Raw genomic sequence first — 21,512 nt, 5'->3', positions numbered from 1 at the left:
TAGAACGGGTTATTAGCAAGTATTTGGATGTTTTGGATATGGAGGCAGAAATGAAGAAGGGGAAAGACTCCTGGATTTGTGCCAAAGGAATTGAATGAAGCCCGCATCTCGTGGTCGTGCGGTAGCGGTCTCGCTTCCCACACCCGGATTCCCGGGTTCGATTCCCGGCGGGTCAGGGATTTTCTCTGCCTCGTGATGGCTGGGTGTTGTGTGCTGTCCTTACGTTAGTTAGGTTTAAGTAGTTCTAAGTTCTAGGGGACTGATGACCATAGATGTTAAGTCCCATAGTGCTCAGAGCCATTTGAACCATTTGAATTGAATGAATGTAGCAAACAGCTGATTTATGAAGAGAGAAAGTCACGTTATCACCAGATTCAGTTGGGATGAAAGAACCAAGAGTTTAATTGATTATATTCTAGTAGATAGTGAACGGGGAGAGAAAGTAAAAAATGTAAAAGTAACTACTGATGAAGACCATAGATTACTGGTGGGGTAATGGAAAATGAATCAGTGTGTGAAAAATAGAAAACAGAAGAAAGTGATAAGGATACGGGATTGGAAACTGAAGGAGAGTGAAAGTGCTGAGAAGCATAGAGAATTAATCACACAAAAATTTCCCGAAGAAGTTTTCTGCAATGTAGAAAAAGAATGGAGTTTATTCAAAGACACTTTAGTCGAAACAACACAAAAAGTATGTGGTAGAACATTTGGAAAGGAAAAAGTAAGACAGCCAAGTTGGTGGGATGATAACAAAATCCAAGCAGTTAGAAGAAGAAATGGAGCGTGGAGTAAGTGGTGGAAAACTAAAAATGACAAGGACCATAAAAGATATATAGAGGAAAAGAAGAAGTTCAAAGAAATAGTGGCAACAGCAAAGAAAAAGGCATGGGAAGAGTTTACAAAAAAAACATGATGAAGATGTGAAGAGCAATCAGAAAATGTTCTATAAAATGATGAAAAATAAAAGGAAGGCTTCTGAAATACCAGTAAATATGGAAACAGAGGATGGTACTGTGATTGAAGATCCCAGGAATATAAAAAATCTCTGGAGAGAACATTTTAAGAAACTGTTACACGCTGAGCAGCAGGTACACGAGGAAACAACAAATAATGGAGAAATTGAGAGAAGTTGGGAAGCACAATTAGGACAAATTACACAGGAAGAAATGGAAATAGCTGTGAAGAAGCTGAATGGGGGGGGGGGGGGGGGGGGGGAAAGCCCCAGCACCTGATGAAGTATCAGTGGACATGATGAGAGCACCAGGTCCAGTGGGAATGCAGTGGCTCTATAGAGTACTGTCAAGTGTGTGGAGAATAATACAATACCTGACGATTCGCGAAGAGGAGGCATTGTTCCCATCTTCAAAAAAGGCAATAAAAGACTTTGTAAAAACTACAGAGGACTAACCCTTATGAGTAATACAGCCAAGATTTTTGAAAGAAGTTTACTAAATCGAATAAGTGAAAAGATAGAAAAGGAGCTGAGTGAAGAACAGCATGGGTTTAGGAAAGGATCTGATATTTTCTATGCGTCAAGTGATGGAAAAAAGTTGGAAGTATAACAAAAGGGTGATAATGGTTTTTATAGACATAGAAAAGGCATATAACTCAGTTAACAGGGAAAGACTCTGGGAAGAAATGAAGAAGATAGGTATAGAAGATGGATACATTAATGTAATAAAGACAATGTACAGAGGTCACAATTGAAGAATTACAACACCATTGGGGAACTTTGAATACTTCGAAATAAGGCAAGGACTTAAACAAGGAAGTATTCTATCTTCTGTACTTTTTTAATGTTGTGATGGGGGGAATGAAATGGTTCAAATGGCTCTGAGCACTATGGGACTTAACATCTGAGGTCATCAGTCCCCTAGAACTTAGAACTACTTAGACATAACTAAGCTAAGGACATCACACACATCCATACCCGAGGTAGGATTCGAACCTGCGACCGTAGCGGTCTCTAGAACCGCTTGGCCACACCGGCCGGTGGAGGGAATGAATAGTGCAGTTAATGATATAGTAACAAAAAAGCCAAAAAGATGATTTTTGCAGATGATATGGTAATATGGGGCGAAAAAGAGGTAGATGTACAGTTACAACTTGATGCGCGGAAAGAAATAATGAAAAGGTATGGATTAAAAATACACTCCTGGAAATTGAAATAAGAACACCGTGAATTCATTGTCCCAGGAAGGGGAAACTTTATTGACACATTCCTGGGGTCAGATACATCACATGATCACACTGACAGAACCACAGGCACATAGACACAGGCAACAGAGCATGCACAATGTCGGCACTAGTACAGTGTATATCCACCTTTCGCAGCAATGCAGGCTGCTATTCTCCCATGGAGACGATCGTAGAGATGCTGGATGTAGTCCTGTGGAACGGCTTGCCATGCCATTTCCACCTGGCGCCTCAGTTGGACCAGCGTTCGGGCTGGACGTGCAGACCGCGTGAGACGACGCTTCATCCAGTCCCAAACATGCTCAATGGGGGACAGATGTGGAGATCTTGCTGGCCAGGGTAGTTGACTTACACCTTCTGCAGCACGCTGGGTGGCACGGGATACATGCGGACGTGCATTGTCCTGTTGGAACAGCAAGTTCCCTTGCCGGTCTAGGAATGGTAGAACGATGGGTTCGATGACGGTTTGGATGTTCCGTGCACTATTCAGTGTCCCCTCGACGATCACCAGAGGTGTACGGCCAGTGTAGGAGATCGCTCCCCACACCATGATGCCGGGTGTTGGCACTGTCCTGATTGTGGCGCTCACATGCACGGCGCCAAACACGCATACGACCATCATTGGCACCAAGGCAGAAGCGACTCTCATCGCTGAAGACGACACGTCTCCATTCGTCCCTCCATTCACGCCTGTCGCGACACCACTGGAGGCGGGCTGCACGATGTTGGGGCGTGAGCGGAAGACGGCCTAACGGTGTGCGGGACCGTAGCCCAGCTTCATGGAGACGGTTGCGAATGGTCCTCGCCGATACCCCAGGAGTAACAGTGTCCCTAATTTGCTGGGAAGTGGCGGTGCGGTCCCCTACGGCACTGCGTAGGATCCTACGGTCTTGGCGTGCATCCGTGCGTCGCTGCGGTCCGGTCCCAGGTCGACGGGCACGTGCACCTTCCGCCGACCACTGGCGACAACATCGATGTACTGTGGGGACCTCACGCCCCACGTGTTGAGCAATTCGGCGATACGTCCACCCGGCCTCCCGCATGCCCACTATACGCCCTCGCTCAAAGTCCGTCAACTGCACATACGGTTCACGTCCACGCTGTCGCGGCATGCTACCAGTGTTAAAGACTGCGATGGAGCTCCGTATGCCACGGCAAACTGGCTGACACTGACGGCAGCGGTGCACAAATGCTGCGCAGCTAGCGCCATTCGACGGCCAACACCGCGGTTCCTGGTGTGTCCGCTGTGCCGTGCGTGTGATCATTGCTTGTACAGCCCTCTCGCAGTGTCCGGAGCAAGTATGGTGGGTCTGACACACTGGTGTCAATGTGTTCTTTTTTCCATTTCCAGGAGTGTAGATAAAGATAAGAGTGAAGTAATGGTACTTGGAAGAGTCAAAGGGATCGACGGGAATATTACTTTGAACAGAGTTTAACTTATTTAGGGAGTGAAATATCTAGTGATGGAAGAATAGCCAATGAAATTAATAGGAGGTTAGAGAAAGGAGGCAATTTCTACCAAACAATAAAACACCTGATTTGAAATAAGGACGTTTCAGAAAAATCAAAACTCCTTATGTATAAGAGTTATTACTTCACTATTGTCACCTATGGAGGAGAAACATGGACAATGACAGAAAGGAACTGGAGCAAACTGTAAGCAGGGGAAATGAAATTTCTCAGGGCAGTTAAGGGAAAACAAGAATGGACAGAGTAAGGAACGTAGATATTAGAAAGGACCTTAAACAAGAAAGTATGAGAGAAGAAATCGAAAAACAGAGATTAATATTGTGCGGGCATGTTAAGATGATGCGTGGGCAGAGACTTCCCAAAATTATTGAAGAACTAAAGATGGATGGAAAAAGACATAGAGGGCGCCCAAGCCAACACGGTGGCACGGTGGAAAAGGGGAGTGAGAATCGAGCCAAATGGAGAGGACTCGTCAGCACCCAGACCCGGCAGTAGCTTGAGCGGATTCCGGATGCACAAAAAAAAAAAAAAGAAAAAGTATAACCTCGCTACCGCCGTGGCAGACCCAACCCAACACAAGATAGCGTAAGTCAGTAAAATAGTTCCTGTTTTACAGTGAAACGAAGGTGGAGTTCACAGCACACGTGGAGAAACTTTAATTTATAGCAGTAGCCAGTGCCTTTAACGTGTGTCTAGAATAAGCATCTCAAATTATCTGACACCCATAAATTATTCCCATTTGTAGGACGATTTCAATTAATAACATACACCAGGTAGTTATAATTAAAGTTCACACTACTCACAGAAGTCCAGTGTCGTCCGTAATTATCGTATGGCAGCGAAACTTCGTCGATATGTTAATGTATTAATGTGGAACCGATTTACGCTCGAAAAAAAAATAGTTCCAATTTTGGCCACCAGGTGCAAAGCACAGCATCTCGTGACGTCTCCGGTGCTCATATTGTACAACTTGTGTAAGCGGCGGCTAATAATAAAATCAACATTATGCCTTTCTCATTTGTTTCACCTCTTCTGCCCATGACCTGTTCCTACTTCATTACATATGGAAACAATTCTGTAGGTCTTCCTTGCATTCACAGTGCTAGACTTGCTTCTCGTGGCCAAAGTGGGGACTATTTCTTTTCCAGATTAATCGGTTCTACATTAACGCATTATAATGTCTACCAAGTTTCGCTGCCATACGACAGTTACACTGGTCCTCTGTGAGTAGTTGCACCTTAGTCATAACCACCAAGTACTTCTGTCTTTCAAGGAAGTTTTTGACGGAACACAGCAGTGTGGATGATATTTGTCATGGCTGCATTAAATGACATTTAATGGACCGATGAAAACGTAGGTGCTTTAATGAAGGAGGAACCGATCAAAGGAGAATTCCAGTTACAGCCAGAACATTGTGTAAGAGGAATTGTGATCCAGTGGGGCGAAAACGGTTGCTCGCCATCCCAGTTACCCTGAAGTATTTCCGTGACGCTCCAACATCTAGGCAACTGGAATTTGTGAATATTTTATACAGATTCAGACGCAGGTATCACTGGCCAGATCTCTACTGATCCCTTACATACAAAGTGAACCACTGTAAGGAATATGTAAGGAATACCGACGACGAAAGGACATGCCCTAGTTACCTCTGGGGCTTCTCATACCAATTCTGCCTGCAGGTGCGTCATTCCACAGCTTTGAAATCGACCTCTCGGGAATGTTTCCAAAGCCGACAAACAGGAGCCTACACTGTCACCCTCACCTGCTACGCTGCCACCAAAGCTGTGTCGATTAGTGAAGCTATGGAAATTGCAAGGTTCCTTGCATAAGGTATCATTTCGAAGCTCGGAGCATCACGTGTGACTGCGTCTGGTCGTGGGAAAGTTTTTCAGTCGAGACTTGCCTCACAAGTAGTTTCACGTCGCGACATCACCTACAGGAAGACAATTTCCTACCACACATCGAGAAATGGCCTCACAGATCGCTTTATTTTGGCGTTGGAAGATATGCTCTCAAAGTTCGCTGCTGTCAAATAGAGAGATTGAAATATAGTATGTAATACTTATATCGAATAGAAGTAGGTTTATACACTCCTGGAAATGGAAAAAAGAACACATTGACACCGGTGTGTCAGACCCACCATACTTGCTCCGGACACTGCGAGAGGGCTGTACAAGCAATGATCACACGCACGGCACAGCGGACACGTCAGGAACCGCGGTGTTGGCCGTCGAATGGCGCTAGCTGCGCAGCATTTGTACACCGCCGCCGTCAGTGTCAGCCAGTTTGCCGTGGCATACAGAGCTCCATCGCAGTCTTTAACACTGGTAGCATGCCGCGACAGCGTGGACGTGAACCGTATGTGCAGTTGACGGACTTTGAGCGAGGGCGTATAGTGGGCATGCGGGAGGCCGGGTGGACGTATCGCCGAATTGCTCAACACGTGGGGCGTGAGGTCTCCACAATACATCGATGTTGTCGCCAGTGGTCGGCGGAAGGTGCACGTGCCCGTCGACCTGGGACCGGACCGCAGCGACGCACGGTTGCACGCCAAGACCGTAGGATCCTACGCAGTGCCGTAGGGGACCGCACCGCCACTTCCCAGCAAATTAGGGACACTGTTACTCCTGGGGTATCGGCGAGGACCATTCGCAACCGTCTCCATGAAGCTGGGCTACGGTCCCGCACACCGTTAGGCCGTCTTCCGCTCACGCCCCAACATCGTGCAGCCCGCCTCCAGTGGTGTCGCGACAGGCGTGAATGGAGGGACGAATGGAGACGTGTCGTCTTCAGCGATGAGAGTCGCTTCTGCCTTGGTGCCAATGATGGTCGTATGCGTGTTTGGCGCGGTGCAGGTGAGCGCCACAATCAGGACTGCATACGACCGAGGCACACAGTGCCAACACCCGGCATCATGGTGTGGGGAGCGATCTCCTACACTGGCCGTACACCTCTGGTGATCGTCGAGGGGACACTGAATAGTGCACGGTACATCCAAACCGCCATCGAACCCATCGTTCTACCATTCCTAGACCGGCAAGGGAACTTGCTGTTCCAACAGGACAATGCACGTCCGCATGTATCCCGTGCCACCCAGCGTGCTGCAGAAGGTGTAAGTCAACTACCCTGGCCAGCAAGATCTCCGCACCTGTCCCCCATTGAGCATGTTTGGGACTGGATGAAGCGTCGTCTCACGCGGTCTGCACGTCCAGCACGAACGCTGGTCCAACTGAGGCGCCAGGTGGAAATGGCATGGCAAGCCGTTCCACAGGACTACATCCAGCATCTCTACGATCGTCTCCATGGGAGAAAAGCAGCCTGCATTGCTGCGAAAGGTGGATATACACTGTACTAGTGCCGACATTGTGCATGCTGTGTTGCCTGTGTCTATGTGCCTGTGGTTCTGTCAGTGTGATCATGTGATGTATCTGACCCCAGGAATGTGTCAATAAAGTTTCCCCTTCCTGGGACAATGAATTCACGGTGTTCTTATTTCAATTTCCAGGAGTGTATTATGGAACGGTGTATCTGCAATTTATGAAGTGTGTATTCCGTGTTGTTTAAACTCCTTGAATCTATGGCAAGAAAATTAGAGTTTTGTAACGTATATATGAAAAAAGGCAAAAGAATATGTTGAAATGGTATATTACTATAATATGAATATGTTCATAAAAATTAATTTTTTTTTAAAGCTGGTTCATGCTGAGGGCAATTGTATTTGTTACATGTAAAAGCTGCAGGGAAGTTCCCCCGCAACGGGAGCGGCATGGAGCGATGTGAAAGGTAGGTTAGGTGGTCGAACTGAGCGGCTCCTTTGTGTGAACGACACGCAGTGTGTGGCTAGACTTAGCACGGTACACTTCGATGGTGCTAAGCGAGGCAATTGGAAGCTGCATTACAAGGGATTTGCCTCTGATGTAGATCTGGCTATTATTTGGTATTCACGGCACAATATACAGGCTCTCATATGTTGAACACCCGACGCCAAGAACAGAATTTATAGAGCACTCGTACATCAAGAGCTATGAGTACAGTTAGCCGCCATGTCACCTGCCACCAATCTTCGCCACTGCTTCACAGACTTCATACATTCAATTAAGTAATGTATTTGGACATGGACCAGTTAATTAAATTACGGAGGGTCCTCACCAGACCAGTAACCTAGTAATACAAGGGCCCGTGTTGCCGTTTTAGCTTTAACGTTTACTACTCCTTTTACTTTAGACAAAAAATCACTTTTAAACACATTTATGCAAGAACAGTTCATTTAAATCAGTATACTGCGGCAGCCTCGCCAGCGGCTAAGTCCCGTTCGAGGTCACCCGCCTAGCGAGCAACCAAGAGGGCCATCTTTAAAAAAAAAAAAAAGAAAAAAAAATTCACGAGCGGTCTGGTGCGACCGATAACCACCTCAATCAATATTTTTTAGGAAGGAAATAAGGAAAGGAGATAAGAATGTTTATTGTCTATAATATATCATACAATCTCCGTTGATTTTTATTTTACAATTTCCATTACCAACTTTGGCCCATATAAAAAGGTACTCATCAGCATTTAATTTCTTCTTCTTTCTGGTGCTCAAAACAAACGGCATGCTTGGAACTAGAGTACCATAAGGCTGTTTAGCCAACAGTCCTGTAGTCTCAGAAATACTCCATGTCTTCCATGTCAGAATGTTAGCGTCAGGAAAAGCTTCAAGGCCACCATAATCTGCTTGATTGCCCCATACAACAGCAAGTGTTAGCCAAGTACTACCTCCAAACACTGCTTGTACATCACAGGTAAAGTTGAGATGGAGTCCACGGAAAACATTTGGACCTCCAATCAACTGCTGTTTATTAAATTGACCAGCAAGGTCAATATCAATAGCTTTCAAACTGCGATAGACAGGTACACTGCGCCTCCAGCGACGACGCCATGCACGTCGCACAGGCATTGCTGTGGCACGTTAACACAAGTAAAAGCTAAAACCACAAAAGTGAAGTTGGATAGGTTCTGTTAAAGTATCCTTAGTTTATTAAAAATTATACAAGGTGTACAGCTTTGCTTCCGCCGTTTTTCCCCAACATTTGAGGCTTTAATGAAACAAATTGGTTACACATGTATCATTCAAAGTATTTTCCATCGCTGGAGACTACGTTCTCCCATCTTTCGGGCAGTACACGAATCCCGCGTCGAAACAACTGTTCACCTTTTGAAGCGATCCACGAATGGATCCAATTTGTGACTTCTTCACGAGATCGGAAGTGTTGGTCAGGCAGGTCATGCACCATTGATCTAATCAGGTGATAGAGGGAGCAATGTCTGGAGAATACGGCGGGTCGGGCAGGACTTTTCATTTTAACATTTCCAAGTACGTTATGACCTCTTTTTTGCAACGTGGGGTCGAGCGTGGTCGTGCTGCAAAATCACTTTATCGTCCCTCTCGCTGCATTGCGCCCGTATGTCTTTTAATTCTCTGCTCAGACGCATTAATTGCGTTTGATAACTAGGACCTGTGAGTGTTTCACTTGGTTTTAACACCTCATAGTACATCAACAAAAGCAAAACGAGGATAATGGAATGTAGTCGAATTAAATCGGGTGACGCTGAGGTTATTAGATTAGGAAATGAGACGCTTAAAGTAGTAAATGAGTTTTGCTATTTGGGGAGCAAAACTACTAGTGATGGTCGAAGTAGAGAGGATATAAAATGTAGACTGGCAATGGCAAGGAAAGCGTTTCTGAAGAAGAGAAATTTGTTAACATCGAGTATAGATTTAAGTGTCACGAAGTCATTTCTGAAAGTATTTGTATGAAGTGTAGCCATGTGTGGAAGTGAAACGTGGACGATAAATAGTTTAGACAAAAAGACAATAGAATCTTTCGAAATGTGGTGCTACAGAAGGATGCTGAAGATTAGATGGGTAGATCACATAACTAATGAGGAAGTACTGAATAGAATTGGGGAGAAGAGAAATTTGTGGCACAACTTGACCAGAAGAAGGGATCGATTGGTAGGACATATTCTGAGGCATCAAGGTGTCACCAATTTAGTATTGCAGGGCAGCGTGGAGGGTAAAAATCGTAGAGGGAGACCAAGAGATGAATACCCTAAGCAGATTCAGAAGGGTGTAGGTTGCAGTGGGTACTTGGAGATGAAAAATCTTGCACAGGATAGAGTGGCATGGAGAGCTGCATCAAACCGGTCTCTGGACTGAAGACCACAACAACAACAACAACAGTACACGACACCGAGCTGGTCCCACCAAATGCGGAGCATGATCTTGGAGCCGTGAATATTCGGTTTGGCCATCGACGTGGAAGCATGGCTGGAATATCCCCATAATTTTTTGCGTTTTGGGTTATTGTAATGAACCCATTTTTCGTCCCGGATCACAATTGGATGCAGAAATCTCATCCATTTTTGCCTCTGAAGCAACTGTTCACAAAAACGCAAACGCCGTTCAATGTCTCTTGGTTTCAGCTCATACGGGACCCAAGTTCCTTGTTTCTGAATCATGCCCATAGCCTTGAGACGTTTAGAAATGGCTTGCTGTGTCACTCCCACTAATCTTGCCAATTCTTCTTGAGTTTGACGCGAGTCTTCACTCAGAAATGTCTCCAATTCTGCATCTTCGAAAACATTCTCCCTTCCACCACTATGCCAGTCTACGACGTTAAAATCACCGTTGTTGAAGCGTTGAAACCACTCACGAGACGTTCTTTCACTAATAGCGTCCTTACCATCGTACTTGACAGCATTTGATGAGACTCAGCCGCTGTTTCCTTCATATTGAGTCAACAGTAACACCTCCCGCAAATTATGACAATTAGGCTTTCAACATTTTCAATCAAGAACAATTTTATGATACAGACACCAATCGACTAATGTTTGAATGAGGTTATGTTGACCGAGGTCCAAGCTGACTGCCTGGCGTCTCCGATCTGTTTCTTTCGACCGTTACTTACCGTTGTCGCCACCTAACAGCAAACGGCGGAAGCAAAGTTGTACACTTTGTAGTTTTGTTGGATTACAGTGCAAGATTGTGTAAATATTATTACAAAAAATACCTGCTTCACAGGTAAAGTTCACGTACATGTAAATCTTTAATGAACAGATTTACGACAGTATTGCTAGAAGAAAAATTATGTAAAATTTTAAAGAAGGTGTATTTTTGGTATCCATCAAGAAAGGTTTCTTTTTTCAAGTTAATTATACCCAGTGGTATATTTTATTGTCTTGCAAAGTAATTCATGAACTACTCCAAGTGAAATGAATGATTAGCTTTTAGAGGTAGCCTTTACTATTGTAATAATCAAAGAGCGTTGACTAGTGAAACTCTACTAGTTTTTGGGTCCCCATCATATTCTCCACCTATTAAGGCAAAATTGAACTATTACTGTTGCTAAGAAAACTGATGTATGTAGAGGAGCTTAAGCAGTGTATTTATGTTATTCATCTTCATTTGTGTTCTTCATGTCAGCCGAAATAGAAACCCCTCATATCCAAATTTAGTTCTGTACTTCATGAGTGACATTTCAGTATTTGATTAAGTGTTGGCCTTGAGAGTGGGTGTTATTAGTATGAGCTTACTGCAACTTTGCTCCCCATAATTTATTGGTGTGTATGTTACTGGTAACTGCTGCTACACACAGTACAGAGTGCTCTGTGTCAGTTTGTATCCTATTTGCTTTTCAAAGGCAAATCTCAACAAAATTAACTTCAATAAGTAATATTCGATTATCTCAAATATTTATTTCCAAATTAATGTGCCTAATTGGGCTGGCGACAGTTCATTTTTTTTTATTCATTTATGATTTTACCATTTTCGATAACTCCAAAGATCAAAGCCCGTTTGGTTTTTATGTTACTTCGCCAAAATCAAAATTACAGTCCGATACCCTTGTCCATTAGACACACACGCTGCCAAACTTCGAAATCCTCTCAGAGGGTAAAATTAACGTGTTTCATGGCACGTTAATGTTATAAGTACTTCCTGTCGGGATATTCATGTATAAAACAATGAGGCAAAACTTAACAAACGTCACAGCGTTCTTTCCGCTGCGCGGTCGCAAGACCAAAACAAAAATGTATACTCTTCCCGTTTCAACGGTACAGTAACCAGGATGACTAGGTAGAGGAAGACTTGATTCATAACCTATTTCAGTCCTTTGGATTGCTACCAATGGGGCTACATAAGACAATTGGATTTGTGCAGCAGACATACCTAATTCGAGCCTCTTCATTTGCAGGTTGTGAAAAAGTTCGAAACCATTTGAGACTGTTATGGGGTATTTGGGAATCTGAAAGAGTCCGACAGTCCATTATTAAACTTGTACATGAGTGTGCAGAAGCAGTGGCGGACATCTTGAGCATTTGTTAGAATTCTGAATTGAGAATTTTGTAGAATGTTGTTCATTAATAATTCATAAACCTAGGATTTTACGATATATGTTTGTATCGAATTTTCATTGTTTTTTTTTTTTTGTTTTTTTTTTGTGAGTAATCGACTTCCAAATCGTGTGAAATTACTTGTGTAACATCCTATATACACAATGCTCTGCAAAATGAAGGTACGAAACACGTAAAGTTACATAACACATTAACAACTCGGTGAAAATGAAAGAAAGTGCGGGAGCATGCTGCCAGAGGTTTCCCAGTCGTGCACAGAAAGCTGTATGTCTAATGACTACTGAAGTCGCTGATATGGAGTACTTGGCAGTAGGTGGCAGCACAATGCACCTAATACGAAAAACGTATGTTTTGGGGGTGTCCGGATACTTTTGATCACATAGTGTATGTTTCTACTAAATTTAAGGAAATTTACATGTCATTGTAAAAAAAGAAGGTTAAATGCGTGCTAATATAAGTATGTAGTCTTTTATAGTACATGCAGATATTTGCTATCCAAGAAAATAGAACAGAGATTTGTGTCACTCCTATCGTTGAGTCGAATATTTAAAGTGATGCATTGGGACAGAACGTTATAAACATAAATGAGACTCTTGTAGAAAACATAAAAGATTTGTGGGCATATATATCGTATAAATAATACTTACGGTATCTGGCGAAGAGTCCGCGGTTCAGAGCTTGGCTGCGTCACACTACTGCAAGACTCAGTAAGAGTTTTTTCTGAAGGTGATTTAAGTTTCCACTTCTTCTTCTTCTTCATTTCACTCATGGACCTAGATAATTATTTGAAGGTAAGTCTTTCATTATATGTGCAGTTCCCTTATGTTTAAATTTGTTACGCGAGTCCTAGAAGGCAAAAATGCTGTTGTAGAAGGTAAAGAGAGCGCCACTCATCTTATGATTAAAATATAACAGAAAGAGTACAGTACAAGGGCAATGACACAAGTACTAGATTTATTTTGGAAAGGGTAAACAAGGCAAAGACACTATGACCAGTGACCAAAGTTGAAACAGGCGCTGCAGCTAGCGACTACGATATTTCTGGAATCAAGTTACAGGACAAAACTGTTGCAAATACTAACCAAATACCAAAACTGTTAAATGAACACCTTATAAGTGTAAATAAATAAAAGAGTGATGTAGGAAATTACACAGATACGGTGAATTCCTTTGGAACTGAGCAATTTGAAAGTTAACGGCAAATTCAGAGAAGCTACAGCAAGAGATACATAAAATGCAATACCAGCAATAAAAAATAAAACATCAGCAGTGTGGGATGGAATATCAACCAAAGAGTTAAAAGTAGTCTCTAAAATATTTACGCAGCTATTATCCACAATAGTTCATCAGTCCTTTGGAAAAGGTTGTTTCCTAGATACTCCGAAGTATGCACTAGTAACCACAATTCACAAAGGCACAAAAAAACAAATAGGAAACTATTCTCCAGTCTCTCTTCGTCTTCTTCTTCCATCGCTCTCAGAAATATCAGAAAAGATTGTCACAATACAAATTCCAGATTTGAAACAAAAATTTAGTATAATTTCAAAGCGTTAGTACGTGTTCCATAAAGCATAGCATCTGCCATTAGTAAATGTGTGGACAAAATTAGTTACTCTCTGTACAACACCCAGAAAGCGACAAGAATTTTTTGTGATCAATTAAAGGCCTTTCATGGTATGAAGCAGTGCTTGCCACTTGCTAAACTGGAAAAATATGGAATTAGGGTCATTGCATTAGAATGGTTTAGGTCTTACCTAACCAGCTGAAGGCAAAGCGTCGTTATAACATAAGAGAGAAGAAATTATGCTTCAGTATAGAAAACCGTTTCAAAAGAAGTTTTCCAAGGTTCAGTCTTAGGTCCCATACTGTTTCCGTATTACATAAATAATACATCGTTCAATATTGACTGTCACTCAGTTTTATATGCAGATTACTTATCTATGGCCATTGAGACTAACAATAATGATCAGATTCCTCAAACTGTCATAAAAATCCTACAAAAATTAGATGACTGGTTTCATCAAAATGGTATAAAATTAAATATGGAAAAAAATCAGTTAATGTAGTTCAAAACAAAACAAGTAAAGTTGAATAATCTTCAAACCCATCACAAACCCAGGATTTGCTGTATTTGTTTGAAATTCCTAGGGATGCAACTGGATTATTATCTGTTTATTCTGGGCCAGGCATCTACAGTACCTCACAACTAATTTGCAGTGACGATATTATACAATGCATCCAGCATGAACATCAGGAAAGTAGTATATAAAATGCATTAGGAATCAATAATAAGTTACATAATTATATTCTGGGCAGCTCGAACAATATATCTCGAATGTTAACACTTCAAAAACAATCATTAAAAAATATACGCCATGCGGAGCGAAGAAAATCATTTCTCCCACTTTTAAAAAATCTTGGCATACTAAGTGTTCTCTCACTCTACACCTGTGAACTGATGATCTTTGTTTACAGTAATCCATATTTATTTATAGGAAATCAATTTCAATATGATTATAGCACCAGAAATGAAAATAATTTTATGCTGCCTACCCATCGAACAAAATTTTACGTTTAAACTCTGGATATGAAATTTCATAACAAAGTAAAAGGAATGGATTTGCTCAATATTAATTTAGAAACATCGAAGAAGTTAGATGACAAGCTGGTGCAGATGTTTTAATATTCAATTCAAGAATTCATTAAGTATATGACAATTTAAGCGGGAGAGACCACACACTTGAGATTAAAGTTTGTTATTTTTTTAAAAAATCATTAATTATACCATTAATTATACATCCTGTACAGTATATTATGTTAATAATATTTTAAGAAAAAGTTAAAACAATCTTTAGTGCTTTAATGAGGCTGCTGTACATTAAGTCACTGACTTGGAATAGTATGTTATTTATGAGACAATAAACTTTTATTTTAGTTCTTCTGTCTCGATTTAATAGACCACATGTTGTCAGATACTGCAAGAAACAAGTCTCAGCACACACTAAGTTAGGCTGAGGGTGGTTGTTTCTCACAACAACAAGATTTTTCATGCCCAAAGTAAAATTTCCGTGCTAACGTACAAATTACGGAAATTTTCACTGAGGTGCACAAGTAGGCTAATAATAAGTCAATTTCAGGTCTTTCACAAAGTTTTATTTGTTTCAGGTCTACCTTCCTACAGTAAATCCATAAATATTTGTTTCAGAAAATATTGCGTCACAAGTGATTCAATAAATATTTAAGTGTTCATATAAACCACAAATTTATGTTTGACATTATCTGAGAAATGAACTTCAAGCTGAAATTCTATTTGCACATGGTACTGCTGCCTATTTTTGTTTGACGGTAACCATGTGTGTAATCAACATTATCTCGACAAAGAATGACGAGTATTTCAATTAAAATAACCAAGTCTAGAAGAGAAGCACATAAAATAGATGTAAAGCAGGGGTAGACCTGCCAATCGCTGTTCCACATTATCCTCGTCTCTGAAACTTGGTTGAAACCAAACATTTCTTCCGACGCTATCCGAATCGCTGGTTACTCTCTCCTAAGGGCAGATCGTGAAACACGACGCGGGGGTGGTGTGGGTGCCTATGTTCGCTCTGATCTGACACCTACTGTACTATGCACATCGGATGCAAAGGGCGAAGGAGAAGCAGAGTTCTTGTTTTTCGAAATAAACACATCAAATCAGAAACTGCTAATTGGAGTAATCTATAAACCTCCAAACGTCGGTGCCATGTCCTCCTTTCAGTGTGCCCTGTCCTCACTCGTGACACAGTATGAACACATAATCATTATGGGCGACACAAACATCGACTTACAGTTAAAATCTCCCTCTGCCGAAAAACTAAGGCGACTGTTCCACTCCAATGATATGAGTTTAACACCGCTGGACCCAACTCACCACACGTCACACAGCCACACACTCATAGATATAATAGCAACAAAGCGACCAGATAAAATAATCCGCGCCAATCAGACATCCGCTCCGGGACTCTCTGCTCATGACGTGATATTCTTAAATTACTCAGTGCATACTACCAAAGAAAAATCTCACCTGGTAACCTACAGAAACTTAAAAAATGTTAACCATGACGCTCTTCAAAAGGATTGCTCAGACATCCCTTGGCATGATATAAGCAATGAACCGACTTTAGACGGAAAAATTCGGCAATTATATAGCAAAATTATTGCACTGTATGATAAACATGCTCCTCAACGCACTGTCAAGGTAAAGAGAGCTCCTGCTCCATGGCTCACCACTGCATTACGCCAGTTAATGAATAAACGTGATGCTGCACACAGGGCCTTCAAGCGTAACCCAACTCCCGAGGCGTACGAAGCTTATAGGAAACTCCGAAACAGAACGAAGCAAAGCGTGAGAAATGCCAAAATCAGACATGCCCGCTCTGTCGTATGCGGCATATCAAAACCTGCTGCACTGTGGAAAAAGCTGCGCAGTTTCGGTATAGGGAAGCGAAGATATGACGCTGTTTATCAAGCGTCTGCAGAAGAATTAAACGATTTCTTCTCAACAGCTGTAATCTGCCACGCAGCGACAAATTACCAGCCCCAAGATATCAATCTCTTGAGAGACAAGTTTTTCCTAAAACATGTCACTACCGGCACAGTACACAAGGCAATTATGAGAATCTCTTTCGAGGCAGTAGGAAATGATGGAGTGAGCATTGGCATGATTAAAAACGTCGTAGCCACTATTATTCCAGTTATCACAGACATCTTCAACCTGTCTCTTGTCAGTAGTATATATCCTACTGAGTGGAAGCAAAGTTTAATCCAGCCTATACCCAAGACTGACAACCCTAAGTCGCCAGGTGACTACAGGCCGATCAGCATACTACCTGCAATATCTAAAGCCCTAGAATACATCGTCCATGAACAGCTGACGGATTACCTCAAAACTCATAACATCCATGACGAATATCAGTCAGGCTTTCGAAAGCACCATAGTACAGCAACTGCATTAATCAAAGTAACTGATGACATTAAACATGCTATGGACAGACGTGAAGCTACTATCCTAACACTGCTTGACTTTAGCAAGGCTTTTGACACAGTTGACTTCGATATATTACTAATTAAAATGAAACAGCTGAATTTCTCAATCAGCGCAATACACTGGTTCGACAGCTACCTCAAAAACAGAAGTCAACAAGTCGTTTGTGGGTCGGAAAAGTCATCATGGAAAAGTGTGCACTCTGGAGTTCCCCAAGGCTCCGTCCTTGGTCCACTACTCTTCTCACTGTATATTAATGATATTTCTTCAGTGATTCACTCCTGCAGCTACCATCTATATGCTGACGACATCCAACTGTACATAAGTGCAAGCCCCAAAAACATTGCTGGCGCAGTAGCGAGTATGAACGCAGATCTTTGCTCTGTTTCTCGATGGACACAGAACCTAGGTCTGAAACTAAACCCCAAGAAATCCCAGGTCACACTTATATCTCATCCAAAGTTAATCAGCCGGTACTTTCGCGAAACGGTCCCTAAAATACTCCTCAATGGTACCCAACTACCATACCAAAAAACAGTAAAAGACCTTGGAATAATCTTGGATGAACACCTAAACTGGGAAGAACAAACAGTCACAGCTTGCCGGAAATCGCTCTCCTCCCTACATGCAATTCAAAAATTTAGAAAAATATTTCCAACCCATGTTAAACAAAAATTAGTCCAAACACTAGTCTTGCCTAATCTTTACTACTGCGATGTAGTTCAACACGGCACGAATAGTGAAAATTCTAGATGCCTCGAGCTAGTGATGAATGCTTGCGTCAGATACGTGTGCAATATTCGGTTGTATGATCATATCAGTCCTTCATACTCCCAGCTAGGTTGGATACGCCCACATAAGGCACGCGATCTCCACACGATGTGCTTACTTCATCGATTTCTTAGCCACTGGTGCCCTCAATACTTATCTTCTCACATTAAACATCTATCATCATTCCACAATCGCAATACCAGATCGGATACGTCTATCATCTTGGCTGTACCTTTACATAACACAAAATCTTTCTCCGTGTCATTCTCCATCTCAGCCATACGACTATGGAACGCACTCCCCTGTGATCTGCGTCTTATCCAGAACTACTCAACATTCAAGAGGGAACTCAAAACTTACATATTAGGGACGGTATAGCCACCACTGTTGTGCCCCTAACATCTCTTTCTTTCTTCTCTCCATCACAGCTTCGAATTTTACCGTTCTTTTTCTCTTCCTCAAACCTATCTACCTCTTATATATCTCTTTCACCACATTCTATCGTCTTATGTCTCTGCTCGATGAGAATAACTCACAAGCTGCAAGAATATAACGAGAAAATTCCCAACTAACTGACATTCACAAAAGAAATGTATGTTTACTTTCATATACTTAGTCACTATTATTATTATTATTATTACTATTATCATTATTATTATCATTATTATCGTTGATTGTTATAATTATTTTTATTGTTATGACTATCATTGTACTACTGTTATAATCTCAAATTTTTTTCGTTTGACATCAATACTGCATAATACGTTAAATGTTCTTAATGTTATTTAGTAACTGTAACTCGTTCAATCTGAGTATGCCTGGTTAGGTGTAAGAGAGGGCTTGAAGGCCCTAATCTTGCCAGGTAAAATAAATGCATAAATAAATAAATAAAATAAATAATGAATAATAAAATAGGAATGCGAGTAAGATATTATGAACACGTAGTTAACGCATAATCGGAGCCAAGATAGACACAAAACCAACACCTTGCCACATTAGTTCAAGTTTATATGCCAATTAGCTACGTAAATGATAAAGAGATTGAAAGAATGTATGAAGAGACAAAATACTCAGATAGTTAAGGGAGAGAAAAATTTAACTGTGAGGGGTGACTGAAATTCGGTAGCAGGAAAAAAAGAGAAGGCCAAATAGTAGGAGAACATGGACTGGGGAAAAGAAATGAAAGAAGAATCCGCCTGGTAGAATTTTGCAGAGAGCATAATTTAATCATCTCTAACGCTTGATGTAAGAATCATGAAGGAAGATATATACGTGGAAGAGACCTGGAGACACTGGAAGGCTTCAGATTGATTATGTAGACGCACCATGAAGGAATTACCTCGAATGGGACGGAAATTGGTAGATGTGATGTGCATGTACAGACTACAAATGATTACAATTTCAGAAAAATTGGTGCATGGCGGAGGGCACCTTGTACCACTACTGGTTTCCTGTTCCACTTGCAAATAGAGCGAGGGAAAAACGACTATCAAGAAGCCTCCGTACGAGCCCTGATTTCTCGGACCTTATCTTCATGGTCCTTACATGAAATGTGCATTGGCGACACTAGAATCGTTCTGCAGTCAGCCTCAAATGCCGGTTCTGTAAATTTCCACAGTAGCGCCTTGCGAAAAGAGCGTCGTCTTCCCTCCAAGGATTCCCGTTTGAGTTCACGAAGCATCGCCGTAATACTTGGGTGCTGATTGACACTACTGATACCACATCTAGCATCACGCCTCTGAATTGCTTCGATGTCTTCCTTTAATCCGACCTGGTACTCCCGGGGAGGATGCTCAGTACTCATTTGATAGCAGTCTGAGTGGACCTAGGCCGTCCTGGAGGGACTAGGACGAGGGAAAATCTTCGCTTCTATCCGGGATAAACCAACAGCCCTGAAGTTAAAATATTTAATTCCGGATGAGTACCTTGTGAAGAGACGTCTGGAAGCTGTAAGGGAACGAAGAGCTGCTAGAAATGCGAGATATTTAGCATGTCGAACTAGGAGATGGAAATATGAAACTGTCCTACAGAGGACGAAGTTCTTTCATATTAGCAACGAGTACAAATTGAAAGGTCGACAAGCTTCTTTGTCAATGGTCTTTGTATATATGGATCCACAGCTGCTGTCCATTTCTTAAAATAACCCATTTTCCAGTGTAAGCAGTAATTTTATTTTAAAAAGGCGCACTTTATTTCATTATTAGCTCTTGTTAATTCCGCTCCCTTGGACATCACTAAACTACGTGGGTACAAGTATTGTCATTCTTAGAGCATATTATGATCCACAGGTAGTGTAGGATAAAGCAACACGTGATGGCGTCCCTACTAAAAGTTCTGCACAACCATAATAGGTATGTATACGAGTAACATAGGCCTAAGTGTTAAGTTCTCGTGTAAAATTAAGAAGTTGCAGCACCTAAGTGGGTTTCGCCATCAAACCTGCGTACATAACACTAAAATACTTTAGCGTAACTATTGAACTGGAAACACTCTAAAACGGCTCTGAGCACTATGGGACTTAACATCTATGGTCATCAGTTCCCTAAAATTTAGAACTGCTTAAACCTAACTAACCTAAGGACAGCACACAACAGCCACTCATCACGAGACAGAGAAAATCCCTGACCCCGCCGAGAATCGAACAGGGGAACCCGGGCGCGGGAAGCGAGAACGCTACCGCACGACCACGAGCTGCGGACAGGAAACACTCATTGCGTGGTTAACGTCTGTAAAGTCATCCGATGTTGCTACTGCTGTGCGGATCATAATATGCTGTAAACAGAATCATTTTTGTTGCAACGTAAATTGATAATGACCAAGGGAGCGACATTTGCTAATTTCTAATACTGGAATAATCTGTTGATTTCAAAACAAAAACGCAGAAGAATTACTTTTTTAAGATATGTCTGTGTCAAAATCAAGGTGGATAATGAACAGACTGCCATATAGCTTACCAACGGCCTAGCCGCACGATAATTACAGCCCACAATGGGCTTCCGTGATAGCTGCAATTTACTTAAATCCACCCGGTAGTCGCAAGGAAAGAAAAATACATAAATAAACATTTGTTGCCAAGACAAGTACTCTACCGTCTACGGTAAAACAACAAAATTCTCCTTCAAAAGTAATAGAGAAGGTACACACACACAAACACACACATACATATATATTGATGGCTGCATGAATCCCTTCTCAGATACCGAAATAATAGAAGAAAAGAAGTTGTGATACTCAGCCTCATGCAATGCCGAAAGAGAAAAAGTGCTGGAAGTCGAGTGCGACTGTGAATTGGTGCGAAGTGTGAGCCTACCGATAGATGGAAGGCGGCGAGAATCCGCAGAGCTCGACGGCGAGCACGTCCGCAGGGTCCATAGCGCGCTGCGCGACTGCCACAGCCGCTGCGTGCGCCGGCAACAATGCGGGAATCTGCCGCGGCCATCTTTCCGCTCGCACAACGCCCGCACTCTGCTTGCGCAACAACGAACCGTGTCCGTGGGGCCGCGCCAGCGGCTCTACTCGAAAGCGCTGCTGCAACCGAGCCAGCCTTCATTCATTATCCTGACGATGCCTCCTCACCGGAGAGCGCTAGGACACGACTACATAGGACTAAGTCTGCGATATTTGCCTTATTCTGGTTGAATATTCCGTTGCAAAAATC

At 42.2% G+C, this 21,512-nt stretch overlaps 1 protein-coding gene across 1 annotated transcript in view; it reads right to left on the bottom strand.

Annotated features, from left to right (window-relative positions):
- Positions 1–21,266, bottom strand: part of LOC126298285 (uncharacterized) — a 200,732-nt gene extending 179,466 nt beyond the window's left edge. The window contains exons 1-2 of the mRNA XM_049989584.1: positions 21,165–21,266; positions 12,708–12,833 (exon numbers count right to left, since the gene is read on the bottom strand). Of these exons, the coding sequence (XP_049845541.1) occupies positions 12,708–12,833; positions 21,165–21,226 (188 nt within the window). The 5' untranslated portion in view covers positions 21,227–21,266. The remainder of the gene's footprint in view (positions 1–12,707; positions 12,834–21,164) is intronic.
- Between the last annotated feature and the right edge of the window lie 246 nt (positions 21,267–21,512).

Source organism: Schistocerca gregaria, chromosome X (assembly GCF_023897955.1).
Source record: "Schistocerca gregaria isolate iqSchGreg1 chromosome X, iqSchGreg1.2, whole genome shotgun sequence".
In the NCBI taxonomy this organism is placed as follows: Eukaryota; Metazoa; Arthropoda; class Insecta; order Orthoptera; family Acrididae; genus Schistocerca; species Schistocerca gregaria.
This window is presented reverse-complemented; position numbering and strand designations above follow the sequence as displayed.